This window comes from Alligator sinensis, unplaced genomic scaffold, assembly GCF_000455745.1.
Source record: "Alligator sinensis unplaced genomic scaffold, ASM45574v1 scaffold116_1, whole genome shotgun sequence".
In the NCBI taxonomy this organism is placed as follows: Eukaryota; Metazoa; Chordata; order Crocodylia; family Alligatoridae; genus Alligator; species Alligator sinensis.
The window spans coordinates 4,032,809-4,054,954 of record NW_005841908.1 but is presented as its reverse complement, the minus strand read 5'-3'; the positions used below and the strand labels follow the sequence as shown (position 1 = coordinate 4,054,954).

The following is a 22,146-nucleotide window of genomic DNA, read 5'->3' as shown; positions in this document are numbered from 1 at the left end:
ATGAAGAGAACAAAAGCCATGCTATCTGCTGGCAACTGGTGATTCTGAGCCCTCAGCATGAGGCATCCTAAAATGGGGGGGCTTTCTGGAAATGCACCCTCTGAAAAGTAGCCTGCTCTAAAGTGGTTCCATTTGGACTCCCAAATGCCAGAGCAAGGAAAATTCACTACTCTTTTGGACCTCTCTTCACTGAACTTCAGAGGAGGAAGTCTATGCCCATAATTAAGCCTCGTGCATGGAATATTTAGGCTTATCTTGCAGTTGCCTGAAATCAGATCTGTATCTGACTGTCAGCCATTATTTCATGCTGATTACTGTAATGTATGACTGCCATCATTGTCTATTATATTTGCCATGATGTTGCATCATTATTCATCACCCAAACCGTATGTTTTTCAGCTCGGGGAGGAGCATCGCTATATGTCCCGCAACCCAACATAAACGCAACTGTGGCCCAAAACATCCTCCTTTCAGTTGAGTATTTTTACAAAGGCGTTGCCACCATTGAATGGAAGCATGTGTCTAGTTGGGGCACCACAAAAATTGTTGAGTGGAGAACTGGGATTTATACCAACATATCCAAAAGTTACATGGACAGAGTGACTGTTTATGACAATGGCTCAATACAGCTTCTGAATGTGGGTGTGAGAGATGCCGGTTACTACTTTGTCACTGTAACAGAAGAGTTGGGAACCAACATTTATGGCACCATCATATTAAATGTTTATGGTATGAATGATTCAGGAATTCTTTTATTCTACCAGTGAAATGTAAAGGTGCCCATGATCGTCTTCATGATGTTACATTTTTCCCCCCTTAGAGATTATCTATGAAGATTTACATTTTGTAGCTGTCTTCTTTGCGTTTCTTACTGCTGTGTCTGCCATTTTAGTCTGCTTCATGTGGCTTTGTAATAAGTCGGTGCATCTATACCAGAAGCAGAGGCGCAAGCTAGAAGGTAACTATCTCTGGGGGTAAATAACCCTGATAGGATGTTGTCTTATCAAAATGTTGACCGTTTGTTCAGTTATCGTAAGATCCCACATTCAGCAGTGATGCCTCCCACCGATGTTAATAAGAATCACTGATCCTCAATATCAGACCTTTAATAGAGGTTAAGGAAAGGTGATAATTCCTACTGGTAGACTGAAAAAAAGAGCAGGGGGTGCTTGCCTGCTTGCTGAAGGGAATACACCTGCACTGGTAGAGAGCTTTTCAGGTGAAACTCATAGAGTAACAAGCTAGTGTTCTTTGCTATCAGCTCTAGCTACAGCAAGTAGCTACTACTACTATGAAGTAGGTTTTTCCTCCAGAAGAAAGTTTCTTCCCACACCTCTGTCCCCTTCCTTCTGAGGACAAATGCTTCAGTGACAAGCCTTTAACAAGACAGGTGAAGACAGTGTAAGTATCTCAAGTATCATAACCCAGCCACTTTTTAAGTCTGCTAAAGTCGATTAATGCTAAAGAATCTTTGGCTAATTATTTATTTTCTATGCTTTACTTCCAAGACTTGGGTAAGAGGTTTCCACAGCCCACACAACAAATATGTCCGTGAGATTCTGTAGCAGCTGAAAACCCTTGCTTTAAGAGCCCCTAACACTCACTGTACTGCTTTAAGGAAGGCAAAAAACAGATGATGGATTTGTCTGGATATTGACTCCAAACAAAGCAGGGCTGGGACAGTCATTTACACATGCAGCTTGAATAACAGTTAACTCCAATTAGCCCCTATTGTCCTGGGGAAAAATCTCATTACTGATGGTGGGAGAATGGATTTGTCCATCTGTAGGATCCCAGAATAAAAGGCTTTGTGGGGGTGTGGGTGGGGAGATCAGTTGCCCAGTCTTAACCTAAATGATTTGCTGATCAGTGCCTGAGGGGCTGGGATACAATATATGATAGATGCCCTTTGTGCATAGATGCAGAAGACAGACCAACAGGATTTGTTGTAGCAGCTAACCAAAGATCAGAGCTCACCAATTCCTCCATATCCCATCAAAGCACTGATGTTAAAGCACTCCAAAACATGATTTACTAATGCTTTGATTGCAAGTCCCTCAGGAATAATTCAGGAGTTGTTTCAGAGAAACAAGCAATATTGATGAGCTTTCAGAAGTCAGCTACAGCTGACATTGCATTAGCCAGAGCTCTGAGCACTTGGAGGTAGAGAGCAGGCCTGTTGAGCAGCCTTGGACTTGAACCAAATCATTCCAGTCACAACAGAGAATGGTGTCTCATTTAGTCTCCTCTTTGAAGGAACCGATATTACTTACATTTTTAAGAATTGACAGTGGCACTGTATGAGGCTAACTAAAAAACATAGACTCGTTATATTTTAAAGGTACAGTTCTATCATAATCATATGATTTTGCACTAATATTGAAGGACACTAAAGGCTTCTGCTATTAACATCAGCTGAGTTGTTAATTTTGGGATGTTCTAATCGATTTTTTTCTGGATCAATAACACTGTCCTTTTATTTGCAGAAAGAACTGAAGAAATTGAACTGGAAGCCATTGAGTTTTAGCCAGGACTTGTTTTATAACAAAAACAAAACAATTCTACCTCAAGTGAAAACAGTGGCAGAAGAAGGGAAGAAAAATCCCAAAAGGTAAAGTTTGTGCATGTTCCCGCCAGCTACAGCAGCTTCCTGACTTGCAAATAAAGGTGGTTGCTAAATGGAGATGAAATAAGAGCTGCACATCTGGAGCATCTTGGAGCTGCAAAGGTCTCACTTCCAGAGTTGGCACTGGGTAAGCTCCAAGCAGACAGAATGATTTAGCTGTTTAGCATGAAGACTACTGTACTCTGGGCCCATGTAATAAAACCTACTGCCTTTAGCACCTTTGTTTTTAAAGTGCCCACAATACCTCAGCTACATTGTATTGGGGAACATTAAAAGGCCATGATTAAGGTCTTTAAAGCTATTTACATTTTGCTAATGAGCATTTCAGCTAAAGCAAGCATCACTCATTACAAAAAGCAACAGAAGAGATCTGCATTCTTGGCCATGCTAATTATACATTAATTTATTATAGCATTAATTTAATAACAGGTTTCAAGGAACAAAGTACAGTGCTGCATATTATGCTCCTGACCCTCAGGCAAAAGAGTTTGTTGGATCCTCTGAAGACAAATTGTAATCCAATGTCAGCAAAAGTGGCTGAGACATCGAGTGCCATCATTCGGTGTCTTTATGGTTGTTCACATTGTTCCAAGAAGCTAAACACAGACCGTATATTCTTATGGAAGGGTGGTAAGCAAGGAACAATGCAGAAGTAGAGGACGGAAACAATTATTGGTAGATAAAATACCAGGTTGCTGGTGAGGTGGAAAAAATTACTTGGTGCTTAAAAGCACTGAGCCCTATGCATTTCTGAGACAGACCATGGAATGATTGAGTCTGCCTCAGAAGAAAGAGTTAATTACTTTTAAAGTGAAGATAACGGCTTTGAAATAATTTTCAGCAAGAGAAAACACATTCACTACTTGCATTCCTTCACATATTTCCCCCCCCCTTCCTCCCTCCCCTCCTGTCTCTACCCTTTGTCTTCCAAATTTCCATGCATTTGCATTTCACAGACTTCTCCTTTACCATAGTTTCTTTTCCACCTTGGAGAATGCAGAACAGCAACAGTCTCCCAATGCTTAAGGAAGGGTGTTTGTGCCCAGAAATTTGCAAAGAACTTTTTTCCAACTATTTAGTTGGTCTAATAAAAAGATATCATATATTATTTAACCAAAGAACTGTGTCTGCCTTCACTTCTGTATGTTGTAAGAAAATGCTAGGAGAGCTAACTGTAGGGCTGTGCGGAATGGCACTGTTCCGTTTCGCCTTGTGTTTCGACGGAATAGTGTTTCATCTCGAATTTAATTTCAAGTTGAAACAGCTGTTCCATTCCATTCTGTCGAAACAGAAAGGCTGTTTTGACACTGTTTCAAATTTTGCTGGGGATGGGGTCAGACCAGCTGGGCTGACTTCCCATTCTCAGTGTTACACTGTGCCCGGGGTGGAGGCAGCCCAGTTGGGCTGCTTCCCTGTCCCCCATGCTAGATCGTGCCAAGGGCAGGGGGCAGCCCAGCTGGGCTGCTTCCCGGGGCCCTGTGTTACATTGCGCTGGGGGCAGGAGGCACCCCAACTGCCCCACTTGCCGGGGCCCCACACTAGATTGCATCGGGGGCAGGAGGCAGCCCAACTACGCAATCTAGTGCGGGGCCCCGGAAGCAGCCCAGCTGGGCTGGCTCCGCCCCCAGTGTGATATAGCATGGGGCCCCAGGAAGCAGCCCAGCTGGGCTGCCTCCTGGCCCTGGCACAATCTAGTGTGGGGGATGGGAAGTCAGCTCAGCTTGCCTGACCTCCCATCCCCAGCCTATGGTCGAATTGTTTCGACTAGCCTCGTTTGGTTTCGAGGATATTTCAATGGCCTTTGTTTCATTTAAATTTTGCTGTTTTGACCTTGAAATTGGTTGAAACAGTGTCAGAACGAAACGGTGGGCAAAATTTCATGCAGCCCTACTAACTATTAGCCTTCTTGGGCTGTGCACTGCACTTGCGAGTACTATCTGCAGGGGCTTCCCAAAGAAGTGACCCTTGCTTTTGTGAAACAGAGAGCATGAAAGTTTGTTCACTTGATGTAAGTCTAATTGCACCAAGCTCTACCTTGTTTTGCTTTTCTATGAAGAGAATTTCACAGTGTGAAATTAACCTTGAAAATTAAAAGCAGCGGGCAGCTGGGAAGTGCTGTGTTTTTGGTACTTAATATAGCCTTTCTTACTCCATTATCCAAGGCTGTCTCACCAAGTGTGTGGAAACATCCAAAATGGCTGTCTCCCCATATCCACTGTCTAGGCTTTTGTGTGCTGGAGAGGTCACTCCAGCTTCACTTTATTTTTAAGTGAGGCTGATGTCTCACTCAGTGTAATCCTCCTCTTGCAAGACAGACAAATGCCTACTATCCAAGGCTTCAAAGAGTGAGATTCCTAAATCCTATCCAAGTCAACTTACCTCATGGACTTTAATGTATTTATTCTCAAAATGCCCAGGTGACACAGAAGGGTACTATTATAATACTCCAGTGGGGAACTGAGGTGCCAAGGGCCTGGTATACAGAAGAAGTAAAGACAGGCACCTAAGCTCTGGTCTATGGTAGACAGGGAGAGACAGGAGCCTCTCTTACTGTTCTGCTGAATTTTGGGGAGCTGCAGGCAGCTAACTGCTGGAGAGCCTACCCTTTGTTCACCAGTGTGTGAACAAGGGGGTGAAAATCACTGCTTGGATCCCTGTGTTCAAAGAATAGTAACAGCTCCATTTAACTGGGAGGATGTGGCAAGTGGCACTGGGGAGGAGGGTGCCAGCGGGGGGGGGGTGGCTGTCCATTCCTAACATGACATTACAGAACAAGAAATCATCCAGACTGCACTGTGTTAAACATGGGCTCAAGAGCAACTCCTTTTTTAAGCCCTATGTTCTTCACTGAGTTAACTGCCTTACTTATCCCTATTCACCTATCCAATCCACCTACACCTCTCAGCAGTTCCCCTGGTCCCTTATCCTTTGTATTTAAATATCCTTCTCTTTCAAACCCCTGCTCTCTGCACCTGCATTCATAATGAGCTGTACTTGAGAGGACTACATTCGTATTTGATGAAGTAGGTTGTTGCCTGCTAAAGCTCATGCCCCTCAGAAGCATCTAAGGTAGCATCCTGCCCTGCCTTCTGCCTCACTTCAGGTTAACACAGGCAGCTGACTCTCTCTGGGGGACACCTGAAGGATGCTGATCTGGCAGATGGGATTGAGTGCACACTTGATATATTAGCAGATGACACCAAAATATGTGGAGTAGCAGATACTTTAGAGGACAAGACTAGAACCCAAAATAACCTTGATAAATTAAAGGAACGGTTCCAGATTAGATGAAATCCAATAAAGACAACTGCAAAGTCCTGCCCCTAGAATGCAACAATCAGAAGCACAAAAATGTGGGAACTGGTTGGGCAGCAGTACTTCAGAAAACAGCCCGGGAGTCATAGCGTTGAGTCAAGGGTGGGCTGTTATTGTTTCAGCTGTTCCAGTAGCACACACTGGGATGTATAACAAAAGTGAGTCTTCCCCTGTATTCAGCACTGGTGAGGCCTTTGCTGGAATATTGTGTCTAGTTTTGATTAGAAAGAGCCCAGCAGAGAGCAACAGAGATTATAGGGGTCTCAGCAGTGTGATTTATGAGGAAAGGTTGGAAGCACTAAGGTTAGTATGGAAAAGAGGAGACTGGATGGGGAGGGTGAGGATCTGATAACAGTCTTCAAATGCCCGAAGGGTGGTTATATAAGAGATTAGTGATGGCTGCAAGAGAGTGGACAAGGAACAGTGGTCTTAAATTGTAACAAAAGCAATTTAGGTTGGAGACTCTCGCTATGAGGGTATGGTTAAAGTATTGGAACAAGTTTTTCAGAGTGTAATCTCCATCCTTGGAAAGTTTTACAAATGAGTTAGCAAACACTTGGCTGGGACAGCTAAGATCAGCAGTGGCCAACCTGCGTATGTGTGTCCTAAATGGGGCGCATAGCTTGTGTGTGTGGCATGCAGCAGATTGGGAAGGGGACAGGTGGCACAGTGGCAGAAAGCAGAGCAGCAGACAAGGGAGGGAAAGGGGATTGGAGTGGCCCCAGGAAGGGTGTGGGGCTATGTCTGCCAAAACCAGTTGGCTCCCACTGATTTAGTCAACAATGATCCTGCTGAGTAGGGCAGTAGATTAACTGACCTCCTGAGATTCTTTTTAGTCCTATTTTTCACCACCTTGCTAATGATATTGCATTAAGTATGTACATTACATCCCAGATATCTGCAACAGTAGATCACACTGATGGGCTGAGTATTCAGAGATGTGGCATATGTATCTATCATAGCTCTGTAGTTACACCCCAGAAAAGGAGCATCTTAGTTAAGTTCTTCCTTTCTTGAAGAAAATTGATTATAGACTGAAAAATGACTGAAACTTAATGAGTATATAAAGGGACTGAAGTTTGGGCTGTTTTATTACACTTGTATATCTTTATAGCATACTCTAAGTGCTTCAGGAAGCACCATAACAGGGCAATATTGATGACAAAAAGGAACTCAGCTCAGCCCGCAGGCTTTGCTCTGCATACATTCTTGATGGCTATTTTTTGTCATTCTTGAAGAGATTTAAGCTTTACATGTTAAACCCGTCACTAAGGCACAGCAAGTACACACAGTGTGTATACTAAACATAAGTAGACAAAAAAGAAAGAAAGAAAGCTGACATAATTATACAGGGAATGTGCATTTTCCTATCAACATTTTTTCTGTTGACCATTACAGGATGAAAGTTAATAATTAGCAAGTGTGCAAGTCCATAGCGATGCAGTAACGATGTCATTTGGCATCACTATCTTTGACTTACTTCCTCTTGACAATTTTAGCATAGTATTTAAAAAACAATTAAAAAAATTGTTATCATAGACTCTTAAAAATGCATTAACAACAAAACAAAACAAACCAACTCCGTTTTATGTTGGTTATTTTGTCTCCCTTGCTCTGCTTGCTTACTGAAACATTGATTTAGGGCCTCTAACCCTTGACTGTTCAATTTCACATACAGGTGCCAGCTAAGTTCACTTTCAGTTTTTTAATGCATTGGAGTACTGCTATGGTCAGGTATCGAATGATACAAGCATATTTAATGAATACATGCACTAGGCATTATTGTAATGGTATTGCTTTTACTATTCTGTTATAGACAAGAGTCCTGTTTCATCTAAAATTTAACCTGACAAAGTAAAAAATACATATCCTATGCAAAATAAATCAAATATCTTTCAAAATGTACTACTGCTGCTAGGTGTAAGGAATGCAGAGCTAAACCATCTGGAGTTAATGCTCACCAGTTACTGGCACAAGGATTAAAGTCTTTACAGTTAATAATTGAGGACTGAGGACCAGCAACTGGAAAAAGTGATGTACTAACATAGCTGTCCCTGCATAGTAATTGGAAGATTTAATGCAACTATTTCCAAACAGTCTGGGTCAGGGGTCCCCAGTCTGCAGAGCCTTTAGATCTGGCCTGTGGAGCCATGGCTTTGCCCAGGCTGTGCCCCTGCCAGGCAGCAAGTAAATCTCAGACCTGCTTGCTACCTAATGTTTCCTGGTAGCAAGTCTTCCAGCTTGCTACCAGGAAACACTGTCAGCCCCTGACCTAGGATAACAGTATGTTTTTTCTGATTTCAAGTGCACTAAACATTTGGAAATGTATTGTTATTATAATGTTTGCCTATAGAAAGAAGGTGAAGACTGCTCCAACTAGCAAATTTGAATGTCTAAAATTAGGAGCCAAAATGATTGGCCAGATTTTCTTGAGTACTGAGCCCCTAGGAATTTCCAGTGGGAGCTGTGAAGTACTCAGCATTTTTAAAAGTCAGGCTCTTTAAGGGCCTAATCCTTGGCCAGCATCACCCATGCAAAGCCTTTCTGCACCACTTGCAAACAGAGCAACATGCCACATGCATTTACTTTCTTTAGGAAAATGCAGAAAATGACAAAACCTAGCAACTTCACAGCTGCACTATGACCTCGATCTGTGACACAAAGGGAGGGGAAGCCTGCTACATGTCTGAAGTAGCGATAGTCCCAACACCAGTTTAAATGCCAAAGCAAGTCCCATCTTTTCAGTTTGCTGCACAGTGTAAGCTCTACTACTTTTACTTCACACTCTCACGTGCATGACAAATATGACAGTAGTATGAATACAGGCCTGGGGGTTAGGACTCACTGTAATCATGTCTCCGACAGACTGCTAAGCCCTTTGTCTCGGTTTCCCCATTTGTTCATCATCCTTTCTCTAACTGGAATCTGACAGTAACTACTCATTATAAAGCATATTAAGTCCTACCCATTTACCCATCTTGCAGTAAAAGCCCCATAAACTGTTGTCAATAGACATTTCCACCCCATTTACTCCACAGGGCATGTAAAAATACACCCTGCCATGGGCAGGTGACAGGAGTCATTTTCAAATCTCACAGATCAGTTGTACAGAAACTACAGCTTCAACATGTAGCAATAACTTTATGGTCCTTAATGGTAATTATCATTGCAATAACTGCCGAGGGCAGGCACATCAGACCATGTCCCAGAATGAATTGCCCAATAGATAATTGCTACAGCTATCAGTTACTATGTTCTCCTCTTGACCCTCATGGTTGCTATACAATCAAATAGGGACCCATTTACCTCTGTACAGTCAGGCCTATCTAACTTCCAAGCAGCCGGTGAGCTGCACCAGCAGGGGCCATATTAGTAGGGGCCACAGATTCCCCCCCCCAACAAGCTGTGCTCCACACACATGGGTGGGTGCCCCCCCCTACTATTGCAGTGCACAAGAGAAGGAACTCATCCATCCTGCACAAGGCTGGGTGCTCCCCCACCCTGCCCACCACACAGCCTGGCACCTCATCTGGAGCTCCCTGTGGGCCCCACTCCATGGCACTACACCACAGTGGTTTGAGATGCCGGCTTACCAGCACTGCAGCCTGCACTGCACTGCCTTGGCCCATGGGGCTGAGTCAGGCAGAAGCCAGGGGAAGGACAGGGAACCCCAAGACCAAGGCGACAGGGGCAGTGGCAGGGGGCTGCATGTAACCACTTGCGGGCCACCAGCTGTACACCAAGGCTGTCCAGTATGCATGAGTCTAAAACTTACATAGCGACATAACCTAAAACAGATCACTAGCAATTCACCCTCAAGCAGGAGAGCAGTTTTGCACTCTGCCCTATGGATGGTCTTAAAACTCCCTCCAATTCCTCCTTGTTCAGCTTTCCTAGAACATAAAACACTCCGTGCTAAAAAAGCTGTTGTTTATGCAAACATTGCATTTGGCCTGGGAGACATCAATGCAGAAGGGACAAGAATGGCATCAGCTGTTTACTTATGAGAGGGGTACATCAGGACAGCTCCATTCCAGCTTAATGAGGATTTACATGCAAGGTTTGTACATGAATTCATGTACAACAGGGACCTTCTCAATCCAGGCTCAGAGGCAAATATAGAAAACCCCTTGGCCTGAACCTCATTCAGATACTACACAAAAATAGAGCAGGAAAAAACAAAGGTAACAAAGGGCCAGTTGACTTGAACTCAAGTAGGTCTATGCAACAATAGTGGCCAACCTGTAGACAGGTACCACAAGTGGCATGGGCAGCCTGTGTGTGTGGCATGCAGAAGAATGGGGTGGGGAAAGGCAGAACAGCAGCAGATAGAGCAGGGAGCAGAAACCCAGAACATCAGATCAGGCAGGGAATACAGGACAGGAAGGAAAAAGAGCAGCAGCAGCTTGGTCAGAGAGCAGAAAGCAGAATGGCAGATCAGGTAAGGGAAAGGGATCAGAATGGCACCTTGAGATGCTGAACTAATTTGCAGCCCGCCTGCCAAAAGAGGTTTGCCCCCACTAACCTAATTCACGCTTACTATTGGTAGATTTGCCACCAAATATGCATTAAAGAGCATTATTATCTGCAGGGATATAGGTTGTACCCATGTTGATCTAAAGGCAAAAGCAGTCAGAACTCTTGCGATAGAGGTGATATATTTTATTAGACCAACTAGTTACAAAAAAAGGTCTTTATTTGTAAACTTTTGGGCTTGTGCCCTTCCTCAGGCAAAGGAGAATGCAAAGATTGTAAAATTTCTCCCAGGAAGAAATGAAACTTCATATTGCAGAGGAGAACTGTCCGCATGCATTTCCAAATTCACTTCTAGGCCTTTGGTGTGGAGAAATTGCATCTCAAGACATAAATGGAAAGGACATAAGAGGAAAAGAGAACTAGAGGGCACACACAGGTGCACACAAGGGCACGGTTCAAGTCAGGGACTTGCTGCAGAAGGATGGCCTGAATCACGAATGTTTGGTGGCTTTAATCATTCAGTGTGGGCTCTCTGTCTCCCTCCTGGTCCCATTTCCATCCAAAACAGATCCACTAGCTGCTACAGTGGCAAGCCACTTGACATGCTATGAGTATCAGGCCTGCTCCCTTACATGCTTCAGGTAAACAATTTGCCTTCAGGAGGTCTGCCAAGATAATTGCAAATATCATTTAATCACTCTTGATGAGCTGTCTTCCTTGAAGCAATAAACTGCCTGCTGAATTTAATTTTATAAAGGAAGTCTGTCAAAGCCAACTCCACCTGAAGCACAGTAAAAATATTCCTAGACAGCTGTACTGCTATCTTCATTGTTCATTTAGGGCAAGCGCTTCAGAAATGTAATCTCATGAATACTCAGAGGATCTCTCAGTTCCTGCACATAGTCCCAAAGCTGGATTTTTAGGAATCTGCAGTTGACAAAACCGTACTCTGATATAAGAAAACGAAGGACAAAACAGCTAGGAAAAAATGGTGTTTCCTGTTTTAATTGAAAGAAAGTTTTTTTTTTGTTTTTTTTTAAATAAAAAAATCACAGTTCACCTAGCAAGAACATTTGTGCCTTAGACATCGTAATAGATGTGTCTGTACAGACCTGCAAGCCTGAACACTTTGTGTAGTACTGTCCAGGATCAGTGTCTCTTTGCTGCACTTGTAGCAGCTCACTATTACTAGAGGAAGCCGAAGTCCTCCTCAGTGCAATGCTGGACTAATAGCAGGGGGTTAGGGCTGCCATGAGGAGCTCCATTTTATATACAAAGTTGCGCCCTTCCATTTTGTTCCACTGGACTTCCTTGAACGGCCCGCGGAGATGGTTCCATTTGCCATCTTGCAACACGTCACTTTTGGGGAGATCCTTGCATTGAGACCGTGGGAGCTCAACCAGAACCTTGCTGCCACTTTCAGGACCATTACGCACTGCAGTGGACAAAAAAGAAAGACAAAAAAAAAAGCTTGAAGAGTTTTTCCTGTCCCTCATTAGATATAGCCTCAAACACCAGGTTACATGTCCCCCTACGCCAGTGGTTCCTAACCTTGGGGTCATGACCCCATTTGGGGTTGTAATAATAGGAAATGGGGTCGCAAAGGCACTCAACAGTGTTGACTGATTCTGATGAAAATCACATGAAAAAGCAGGAAATGACATGCTCCCCTTGCAGGTCTGGGGAGTGGGAGGAAGGTGACCAGGCAAGGGGTGCCATGTGCACGTACACATGCAGAGATACATGTAGCAGCCAGGCAGCTTGGAGAGCAGCTCCTGCAGTTCCCTCTAGGTAAGTATATGGTGGGGGGCAGATTGAGGTCCTCGTGAGGGAGGGAAGGAGTGGGGCAGGGCTGGGAGCTTTGCCATGGCAGTGTAGCCATAATGGGGCTCCTGGCAGTGGCACCGAGCCTCCCCATCCTGCTTTGCCCTCCTGTGCTGGGTCCTGCCTGCTGAGCTGTAGAGGCCCCCGGGGGGAGAACAGCAGGGCAGGGAGCCCTGAGGCCACAGCCCACATCTCCACCCCCCGCCATGGGCTCTGCTCCAGCCCATGGGGGGAGGGGTCACTGATCAAGCTGGATTATTTAGAGGTTGCAAAAAATTTTCAATGTTTACATGGGGTCAAAACTGAGGAAAAGGTTAGGAAGCTCTGCCCTAAGCCATGAAAACCACTAATTAAACAAGAGAAATTCATAAACACAGCTACTCCATCAAAAGCGTTTCCTTCTGGCTTGCTCTAATTCTCCCTCCATATACTTGTCGCTCTTTAACACTGTTTTCCTGGTCAGGGCAAGCCAGCATTTACTGACTGCAATTAAGAAAATTAAAACAGGCTAATGTAGTTCTTAATGAGACTTAGTATTTCATTACTGATTCTTATTGCATTTTAATGTGTTTATGCACCTTCAATATGCTCCCTCAAGAAAAAGAGTTTACAGAAGGCTTCTTTTGCAGCAGATATTTCAATCTCTTAGAGAGAGAATTAGGAGGTTTCCCAACAGATCTGTCAGATCTGTTATCAGAGATCTCCGCAATTCTTCAAAGTAGGGGTGGCCAACCTGCAGCATGTCTGCCACAAGTGCCACAGGCAGCTGTGTGGGGGGTACGCATAAGCTTGGGGAGGGGAAAAGGCAGCACAGCAGCAGATAGGACAGGAAGCAAAAAGCAGAGCAGCGGATCAAGCAGGGGAAGGGGACTGGAGTGGCTCAATTCGTAGCATACCTGCCAAAAAAGGGCTGCTGCCACTGCTTTAAAGTACTATGGGAGTCTCTGCTTCTAAAAGGAGCAGTCAAATTGATTTAACCGGGTGAAAAACGTGTACTGCAACATTATCTCCACTTCAGAAACCACACGATTGTGGTCAGAACACAAGACAAAGGGACATGAACTCTAGTTCTGAACCCAGAGCAACTGTCTCTCCAACCTCACTCTGTGCAGAATGCAAGTAACTTTATTTGCATTACCTACCATGAAACACATTAAATATTTAACTATTTCTCTTGTGTGTATTAAACAACTAGTTTGAAGCCATTTCTTAAAACCTTTTAAGTCAATAACCTGAGTATAAAACAGTGGTCTGAGAAGCACCCTTAGAAGAATAAGTACTTGCATCAATTGTACATTTAAAAGGTTGTGGTGGGTAGAGTGGAGGACTGGAAGGGAAAGCTTGTTCAGAAAATATTTTACTATACTGAAGTCTTAATATCTTGAGATAGGTTTTCTAGCTGTTTGCTTTTAGAATCATACTCTCAAATACATTTTATGATCACAATCAAATGAAGTACTACCTGAAATAGCGTAGTCTCCATTTGGTGATGCCACGGTGATTGCCGATGCATTGCCAATGCTCTCCACTGGCCCCAGGCCCACATGATTACTGAAACTCAGAACGTGCCATCCCATAACTTTAGCGAGCTGCTGAACTGCATGGACTTGATGCTGGGACATCTAAAAGAAGACAGAGGTTTATGGTGTTTTTCCTTTGTGCCTTGCAATGGATTTCATATGTTTAGTTTTCCCTAGCTTCCATTTCTTTTTCCTGGTCTATATTAGGTTATTTAAATGCTTTTTCCCCCCACTATATGCACACCCCAGTTTGAGACTTAATCATACCAAAATTCATGAGATACCAACTAGAAATTTGTTTCTGTCCAAGTCTATACTAGCTCATTTGTGAACAGAGAGCTGAACAGATGTATGAATCTTTTACAATACATGGGTTTGTGAGTTTTTAAAGATCAATTAGCACAGATCTCTAGAATCACTAAAACTTTAATTGTAAGATTGCACATCCAATTAAGGAGAGACTAAAATTAATTATTAGAGAGACAATTTCTTCTATAAAACAATTGCAGAAAGGGCTCCAGAATAAGCAATAGGAAACAATATTTCAGGGCAAATTTGGAAAGACACAAGTTGGGCTTTGGCACAATGCAGAGATCATCACACTTTCTACTTGGGACTTGCATCCCAATGGAAAGTAGGGCAATTGCTTGGAAGAGTTAAAATCCTTTTCAATGGAGCGATTTAACAGTTGGAAGCAAGGAGGTATTAGTGCTAGACAGCCAGCCAGCTCTCCAGGGAGGAGTTTGTAAACTATCTGACTAGGGAAAGCAACAGCTTTGATAAAATTAATTTTAACTCCCTGTCAGAGTTCCACATAATTCAAATCAGGCACACCTAATTCAGAATACTCTGCTGATCAAATGCCTGCATCTATGCTACGTAGAATGCACTACTAGAAACACTGCTGCTGCTGAAACAAAACCAAGCCTCGTTCTAAACAGTTCAGAACCCATACTTAATTCAAATGCCAATTATTGGGTAATATCAGATACAAAGCTGGAAACCCTGTGTCAACGTTGAAAGTGACAGCAGTTATAGGCATGTGAACTATAAAGATTCTCTGACCCTAACAAGATATGGTTACCTTAGCAGACAAGGTGAGAACTATGTCAGTTGTTTAGTGTGAGGCTTCTAGCAAGCACAGCTTACTGACAGTTCACATGGTAGGTAACACATACTTTGCAACTAAGTATATTTCAAATTTTTGTGTGTGCCACTGGTACTTCTGAACCTGGCTACAGTGTGACGCCATTTTTGGAATCAGTTGCCACAGCTGACATACAGGTGTTTCTTGAAGAATGTAATCAACCATGAGAAGCCTGGAATATAAATCTTCTTCTAAAGTTTTCCATTCTATGCATGTATGGTTCTTTGAGCAGATGTGATATCTTTTATTAGACCAACTATGTACTCTATGCAGAATTTCTAAAACCTTCCATCTTTGACACCTTTAAATGATACTTCTGCCCCAACTGTGCTCATGGACTTGCTACAATTTATCCTAGAGACATATGGCAATATGCATACTATTACATTGTTTATACAGATCTATATGAGGTCCATGTTATTCCTTTTCTAGTTTTTAAGTTTACCTGAGACAGAAGGAAATCCTGCAGCTCTTGCTCTTGGTGGGATAATGTGATAACTCTTCCATCTCTGTGCACTACTCGGATCTGTTCAACTCCAATGTTCAGCTGTAGCTGAATAGACCTTTACAAGGACAAAAATACATGTATATTTACTAAAACTGTCTAAAAGTTGGCAGAAGACATCCATTTTAAAAGGTTTAAGATTGAAGTACCTTAAACTTACTAAGAATAATCCTGTAGGAAGCTCACACCTCAACAGACTCTATTACTGACTAGGACAGAAAGGGGAAACAGCTGTTTTCTAAATGACTAACAAAAGCAGGAGTCTTTAAATATTATGTAAGTTCTACTTGTTTTTAAATATTTTGATTAACCCAATATCCGCTGGTCTACAATCACCACATCTACTGGTGATACAAAACCATGCATGTCTACTTGAGTCTATATCAGTCCCATTGCTATAAATAAGGACTTTTTTTTAAATTCCTATTCCTTAAGTGATACTAAAGCACAAAATCCTCAAAACTGCAGTTTTACATTTTTTCACAAAACTGGACCTAGCAGCAAGTAAAGATAATACAAAGGAACTGGGCTCATTTGTGATCCCAGCAACTTCTGGGTCATCCAAGGTAGTAAAAGAACTAACAGCTTCTCTAAAAGGAAGTCAGGATCGAAATAACTAAAGTAACGAACATGACTATTATCACACCTCCAGTATTTTGGTGTGAGCCTGTGTGCAGAGACTCCATGGCCCAGTAGGCAAGACCCAGCACGGAGGGCAGAGCGGGGTGGGGTAGGGAAGCTCAGTGTTTTCACCACGAGCCCCGCACCACCATGGTGAGGAACCCCCTGCCTACTGGCAGAAGTGGGGGTGGCAGCATGGAGTTGTATCCATCAGTGCTGCTAGGCAGGCAGGGGGTGCCTTGCCATGGTGGTGCAGGACTCGTGGCAACAGCACTGAATTTCCTTACTTGGCCCCGCTGTGCCTTGCCATGCCAGGTCTCAGCCACTAGGCTGTGGAGGTCTTGTGGGGAGGGCAGCAGGGTGGGGAGGCCAAGCCTACAGCAGGCAGCCTGCATCTGCCCCCAAACCCCTATGGGCTCCACTCTGGTCATGCCACCCATGGTGGAAGGGAAGCCGGGCTCTGTGCTCTGCTATGCCACAGCAGTCACTGTCTCCCATATGTGGCATCCAGGACTCGAGTACTGATGTAAGCAGGGGGCTGTGGACTTGGGTCCCTGACCCTGTAGCCCTGGCAGCTGAGGGCCCCCTCTGACAGGACTGGGGGTGGGTCGGGGGGGAGAAGGGCACCAGCAGAGCCGGGAGGGAGCTGTGGTTGGGGAGTGAGGGCCATCATTGGTAGGGGTGGGAAGTGAGAGCCACAGGCAGGGACAGGGGGCTGGGAGCAAAGGGCACTGGAAGGGGTGGGGAGGCTGTGGGTGCAGAGTGAGGGGCATTGGCAGGTCCAGGGTGCTGCGGTTGGGGAGTGAGGGGCACCAGCAGGGCCAGTGGACTGGGGGGAGAGGTGGAAGAGGGGCAATGGCATGGACAAGGCAGCAGCATATCAGGGTTGCTCAGCACCACAAAGTAGTGCAGGGGGGACAGCTGCTGCTGGATCCTTGTCCTGGTGAGCTAAGGGGGCAGGGGGAGCTCTGATTTTCATGATGAGAAAAGCTGAACTCAGGTAATCAGGTTCAAGATTTGACTCCTGGGGGGGGGGGAAGAGAAAGAGACTCTATTATGATCACTTATTTTAAGAAAATGTAGTATCTATTTATTAAATTCCTATATTAAATGTAACTTTTAGCTATAGGAAGGAGGTAACTGGGGGGGGGGGGGCAGCCTTCCTAAAACAAATCTGAACAGAGATTAACGTTGCTTCTTTAAAGTCACATGTATCACAATCTAGGAAAGGCAAGACATTTTCTCATTCTTAACAAATTAATAATCCACATCTGCAGAGCTTTCATACTTACTTGCATATTTGCTCATAACCTTGAGAAGTTATTAAAACCTTAACACTGGATTCATAAACATCATTTATGTTGGACCAATGGGCCTGAATCTGTGGATCTTCAATGCAACTAGCAAGGCTATCAATGGTTTGAGCAGTTCTAAAACAAAACAAAGACATACCACCCTCAATAGACAATATGCACGATTGTCCTTTCTCCAAGGGCAGAGGGGAAGTAAGCAAGCCTCCGTTTGATCTAGTTGGCTGTGAAAGATAACATCTATGTTGTAAAAAAACCATGCAGGACACCTGAGCAAGGGTATTAATGCTCTGTTTTGGTGCCAGAACAGCAAGTTGTTTACACTGTATTTTTATAACATGCCCCCAAAATAGAATGTGCTGAATACTGTATTTTGAACAAGTCAGATATTAGTTGTTCAGCTGTATATGGAGGGAAAAAACCCCTGGGAAAGTCATCTTTTCCCAAAGCGGTACATAAATCTATCAGTAGGCTGCAATATAAGCATTGCATAAAAAGAGAAGTAAGTGCTGAACACTCTTGTGCTCATATTCCATAGAGGTTTTTATACAGACTTGAAGATAATAAACTACTGATTCTCAATACCTAACAATGAAGTCTTACAAAAGCATTCAGCAATGAAGAATAAGAAGGTTTAGAAACACTTTGAAAGTTAATCACCAGCCTAGGGGGGAAGATGCTAGTAGTTTGGTTTTACCTTGGCTTTAACCAGAGTGGCTTGTACACATACCTGCGCCTCAGAAAGATGTGTTTTGCCTGCTTAATAATCTTTTCCAGAAGCCCTTCGTTTGACTGCAAGGAGTTGATATCATTTTTGTCAAATGCCTGAGGCCCTGCCAGCTTCATTCTCTTATGGCCAAATGGTGCACTAGCTGGGTGCGGCATCACTGTGGAGCTCAAAGTTTGCTTGTGAAACTGTAACAGACAAAAACAGTTAGAAATGAGAGGAACGCACACCCCCATAATGGCATGCAGTCTGCTAACACACGCTGCTTCACCTCTCAAAAGAAGCACTTGAAACAAATGTACACTTCCACAAAAAAATGGCATGCGACTGCAACACCTGGGGTAGCTAACAGAACACAAAGTAGTCTCCATGCTTCTACTTTTAGGTTGTGCAATGGACAGTGCCTTTAAGTCCTTTCCAGGTTTTTCCTCTGAGTGGGTGCTTTAATGAGAGAAAATTATTCCTATAAATTAGGAAAATGTGAAAGTCAGCCAATTTTTTTGGTTCACAGCTCAGAGCCTGGATTACTTAGCCCCCTTTAATAAAAGGCCTATTTGCCGGTGTATTTTCTCATCTGTGTAGCAGCCGCAAGGTTACTGAGCTCTGCTGCAGTACAAGTTCCATCCAGAGCAACAAGCCTGTCCAGAAGGGCTCTCAATCAAGAGAAACAATGAGGACAGATTAGAAGAAATGTACAGATGGGAACAGAGCTGTGATGTAGAAGATGCTATTTTGGCAAGCAAGCTCAGAACTTTCTGGATACGGTGTGTTTGAGGCTGTGCATTCCTTTGTGCCCTGACCCTCTCCTCCTCTACCACCCAAGGGAACACAGAGGGTCACAGGCTCAGTCATTACTTAATGCCTGCTATTAAATAAAAATTCTATCGTCAGGCTCCAGAAGCAGCGCAGGTAGCGCTTTTCTTTTGTCAGTGCCTGCACTGATATCTGCTTTAAAGAGCCTGACAACCAATTTCTGGAGCAAGAGAAAGGTGAGGAGTCTTAATGCAGGAAAGATTCAGAACCATCTTCTTGTAATCAAGAGGCTAAATCAAGGGAATAATATTTCACATAAGTACAAGTGGAGCTTCTAATATCAGCCTTGCATATTTATACAATGGAGACACTTCTTTAGACATGTAATAGGGCTGCTTTACACAGGGAGGAACTGACTGACCTTTAATAGTGCAATAGTGTCACGACATTGTATTCAAGACTCCAAACCAGACTCCTGAAGGAAAAACAATGTCAGTTTTCAACTAAAATGTGTTACCTCTCTGATCAGCTGATGCAAGTTGTGTTCCAGGACATAGAGATGATCCTCTGGACTTTGTCTGTCAGAGGCAGACTTTTGAGATTTCTTATCATTAGAAGAGTGACACAAGGATATAGACAATTGCAATCCTGCACAAAAAATGAAGAAAATAACCGTCAATATTTTCATGTAGACTAATACATGGCCAGAAAATCTTTTTTTATTCTTTTCTTCTTTCCTCCTCTTCTAACCATAGTGTTCGCTTTCAAAGCAATATTTAAAATTTCAGAGAAGGTAAAACAATCAGGTCAGACTGCAGTTGAAAAGCAAATAACATCTCATAAAAAACTGCTGCATTTTAATTTAATATATAATTAATCAAAGAACCTGTAGCTGATTTGACTTTGGCTGCTAGGACAACAGAAGTCAGAGATGGAGGTGTTTTCCATCTTTATGGACTCAAGCAAGTTGAAAAAAAGGAGAAACTCTTTATAACATAGCAAGGAAAGAATAACTTACATACAATATTGCTTGTTTTTGAATAAATGCAGAAAAATAGCCCTGAGCAGGTGCAGTCAGGTTAAGGAATGGAGAATTCTTTAAACAACTAGCGATGCTTTCAGGTTCCCCACACTGCTGACCTTCCAGGATAAATGGCAACCAATTTACCTCTCTTCAAGGTCCATTAACAGATTAAATCTTTCTCCTACGTCGACTGATACACAGCCTCAAAGGATGACCTCCATGAGGAGGTGCTTTTGGTTATCATTATTTTTGATGGACAGAGAACTGTGTTTAAAAACAATGCCACCAGCAGTGTAAGTGCACCAGCTAAAGTGTGGTCATGTAGGGATTTTTTATAGTTGTTTCTTGGCTCTTCTTATTTAGTTGGAATTAATTGCAGAATTCAGGGAACATCATGCATCTATTTGGTATGAGTAAGATGTCAACTTATTTACCAAGAAAACCTTCACCAAATCAGTGTTTCAGTCTGGATTCCCCATTTATAGAACAAGAGTATCCCAAAAGTTTCCTACCTGGAAAAGGCTGAGAGATGATCTGGTTCTTCACAACAATGTGAGGAATTTGTGACTTAATTTGAACTGCTTCTCTTGACAGCTGGGCAAAGATTTCTTTACATAGCAGGACATTTTGTGCAGCTTCTAGTTTTGTCTGCCAATGTGGAGCACCTAAGAAAAACAAATGGTGCTTGTTCTTTTAAAAAAATAGCAAAGAACAACTATTGTATACAGCTCTTAAGGAATGACTAAGGCATCAGGTAAGATGGTTAAGAGGCTGGAAAAGTCTAGATTATTGTTTCCACCTAATCTAAACCTTATTATAACACCATAAGAGTGCACAGAAAACAAAACACTAGTGAATTTTAAATAGACTCTTCCTATATTTATATTAATTAGTTGTATTGGGTTAGACCTACAGCTTCAGATCCAGTTTCCAATGCACTGGAAGCTTGCAACACAAGATACGTAAAATACACCCACGAAAAGAAAGTCAAAGCACTTTCAAAAGCCAGGTAGATGCTTCACTATGGAGTTAGGCATCTAGGACACTTCTATATGTTTTTGGGGGGTGGGGAGCCAGCGCAACACTTTAGAGTGGCTCCAACAGCTGCTCTAATTAAAGCACCTCCGTGTCTCATGTAAAGCTCTTCTGTGTAATTAAAGTGTGTAAAGCTCGTGCAAAGCTCCTCCATGTCTTATGTAAAGTTCCTCCATGTAAGTAAAGCTCCTCTGTGTAATTAAAGTGCCTCAGTGTCTTGTGTAAAGGTCATTCAACAAGCTTTAGTTCAAGCACCACCGGCGCCATTTTGAAGTGGGGGGATGCTGATACAGGAGACATAGAGGCTGGCTGGAGTGTGGTAATTACCAGTTAATTACAAATGATTGCCAGTAATTAATTGGCAATTGAAGATTGTTGGTAATCATTGGCGATTACTTGTAATTACTGGTTAAATGAGCCTGCTCCAATGTGCTGTAATTACAGCGTCGGAGCAGCCTCTGCATTTGTGTACAGGCACCCCTGAAGGCCAGTTCCTGATTTTTTTAAGTTATTGTCCAAGTAAACAAATAGATACCATATTCTATGCCCTAAACGTAAAAAGTGCCATAGGTGTCCAGACCCTTGCTGGAGCATCCTGTTTTACAGAAACCAGCACCAGTAGTTATGAAGAAAGTTCAAGAGTCTCCTATAGACAGATGTGGAATAAACTCCACCCACTGGCAGGTTCTAAGCCCCTCCAATTACTGATTATTGTATGAAGCATTAGGATTTATGACTTTGTTCGGCAGTGCTGAAGTTCCCATTATCTGTAAAAGCATCTGATCCTTCTGGTTTTTCTAGGCTCTCAGATTCCCTGTGGAAACTTACTGCTGTAAGACAGTGGATGAAAGAGATGTTATGAAAGACCCATTTCCTTTTAGCTTGCATCACACCTTTCATTTTCATCAAATGTAAACATTCCTAGTATTATGAGAAAAGGTATATAAATGCAGCTCATTTGCCCATCTATACCTCTAGCATATCACCTCACACAGTCTCATTTCTAAGATTTAACTATCAATATTTTCAGTTTCTCCATCCCTCTAAATTATTTTATTGCTCACCTTGCAACCTTTTCTAAACATGATGCATCTTTTGGAATGGAGTGACCAGAGCAGTCTAGCATTCCAGGTGGGGCCATATGCCTATAAACCATGAGGAAGTTAGTTTTGGCACTGAGAACTTCCCACCTAGAATGTCCCGTCTGAAAACATTTAGATCTCAGAAATAAAGAAGAGCATCTAAGCTGGCTTTGCTGCCATA

At 43.0% G+C, this 22,146-nt stretch overlaps 2 protein-coding genes across 2 annotated transcripts in view; one reads left to right on the top strand and one right to left on the bottom strand.

Moving 5' to 3' along the window:
* The first annotated feature begins 323 nt into the window (after positions 1-323).
* VSTM5 (V-set and transmembrane domain containing 5) lies at positions 324-4,041 on the top strand. Its single transcript, XM_014517410.2, has 3 exons — positions 324-729; positions 821-958; positions 2,487-4,041. The coding sequence occupies exons 1-3, from the start codon at positions 324-326 to the stop codon at positions 2,525-2,527; spliced, it is 585 nt and encodes a 194-aa protein (XP_014372896.1). The 3' UTR covers positions 2,528-4,041.
* Positions 4,042-7,014: 2,973 nt separating this feature from the next.
* MED17 (mediator complex subunit 17) overlaps positions 7,015-22,146 on the bottom strand; it is a 23,163-nt gene continuing 8,031 nt past the window's right edge. Inside the window, exons 6-12 of the mRNA XM_006018642.3 lie at positions 20,361-20,513; positions 19,342-19,472; positions 18,075-18,259; positions 17,327-17,464; positions 15,354-15,471; positions 13,704-13,863; positions 7,015-11,852 (exon numbers count right to left, since the gene is read on the bottom strand). Coding sequence (XP_006018704.1) covers positions 11,644-11,852; positions 13,704-13,863; positions 15,354-15,471; positions 17,327-17,464; positions 18,075-18,259; positions 19,342-19,472; positions 20,361-20,513 — 1,094 coding nt within the window. The 3' untranslated portion in view covers positions 7,015-11,643. The remainder of the gene's footprint in view (positions 11,853-13,703; positions 13,864-15,353; positions 15,472-17,326; positions 17,465-18,074; positions 18,260-19,341; positions 19,473-20,360; positions 20,514-22,146) is intronic.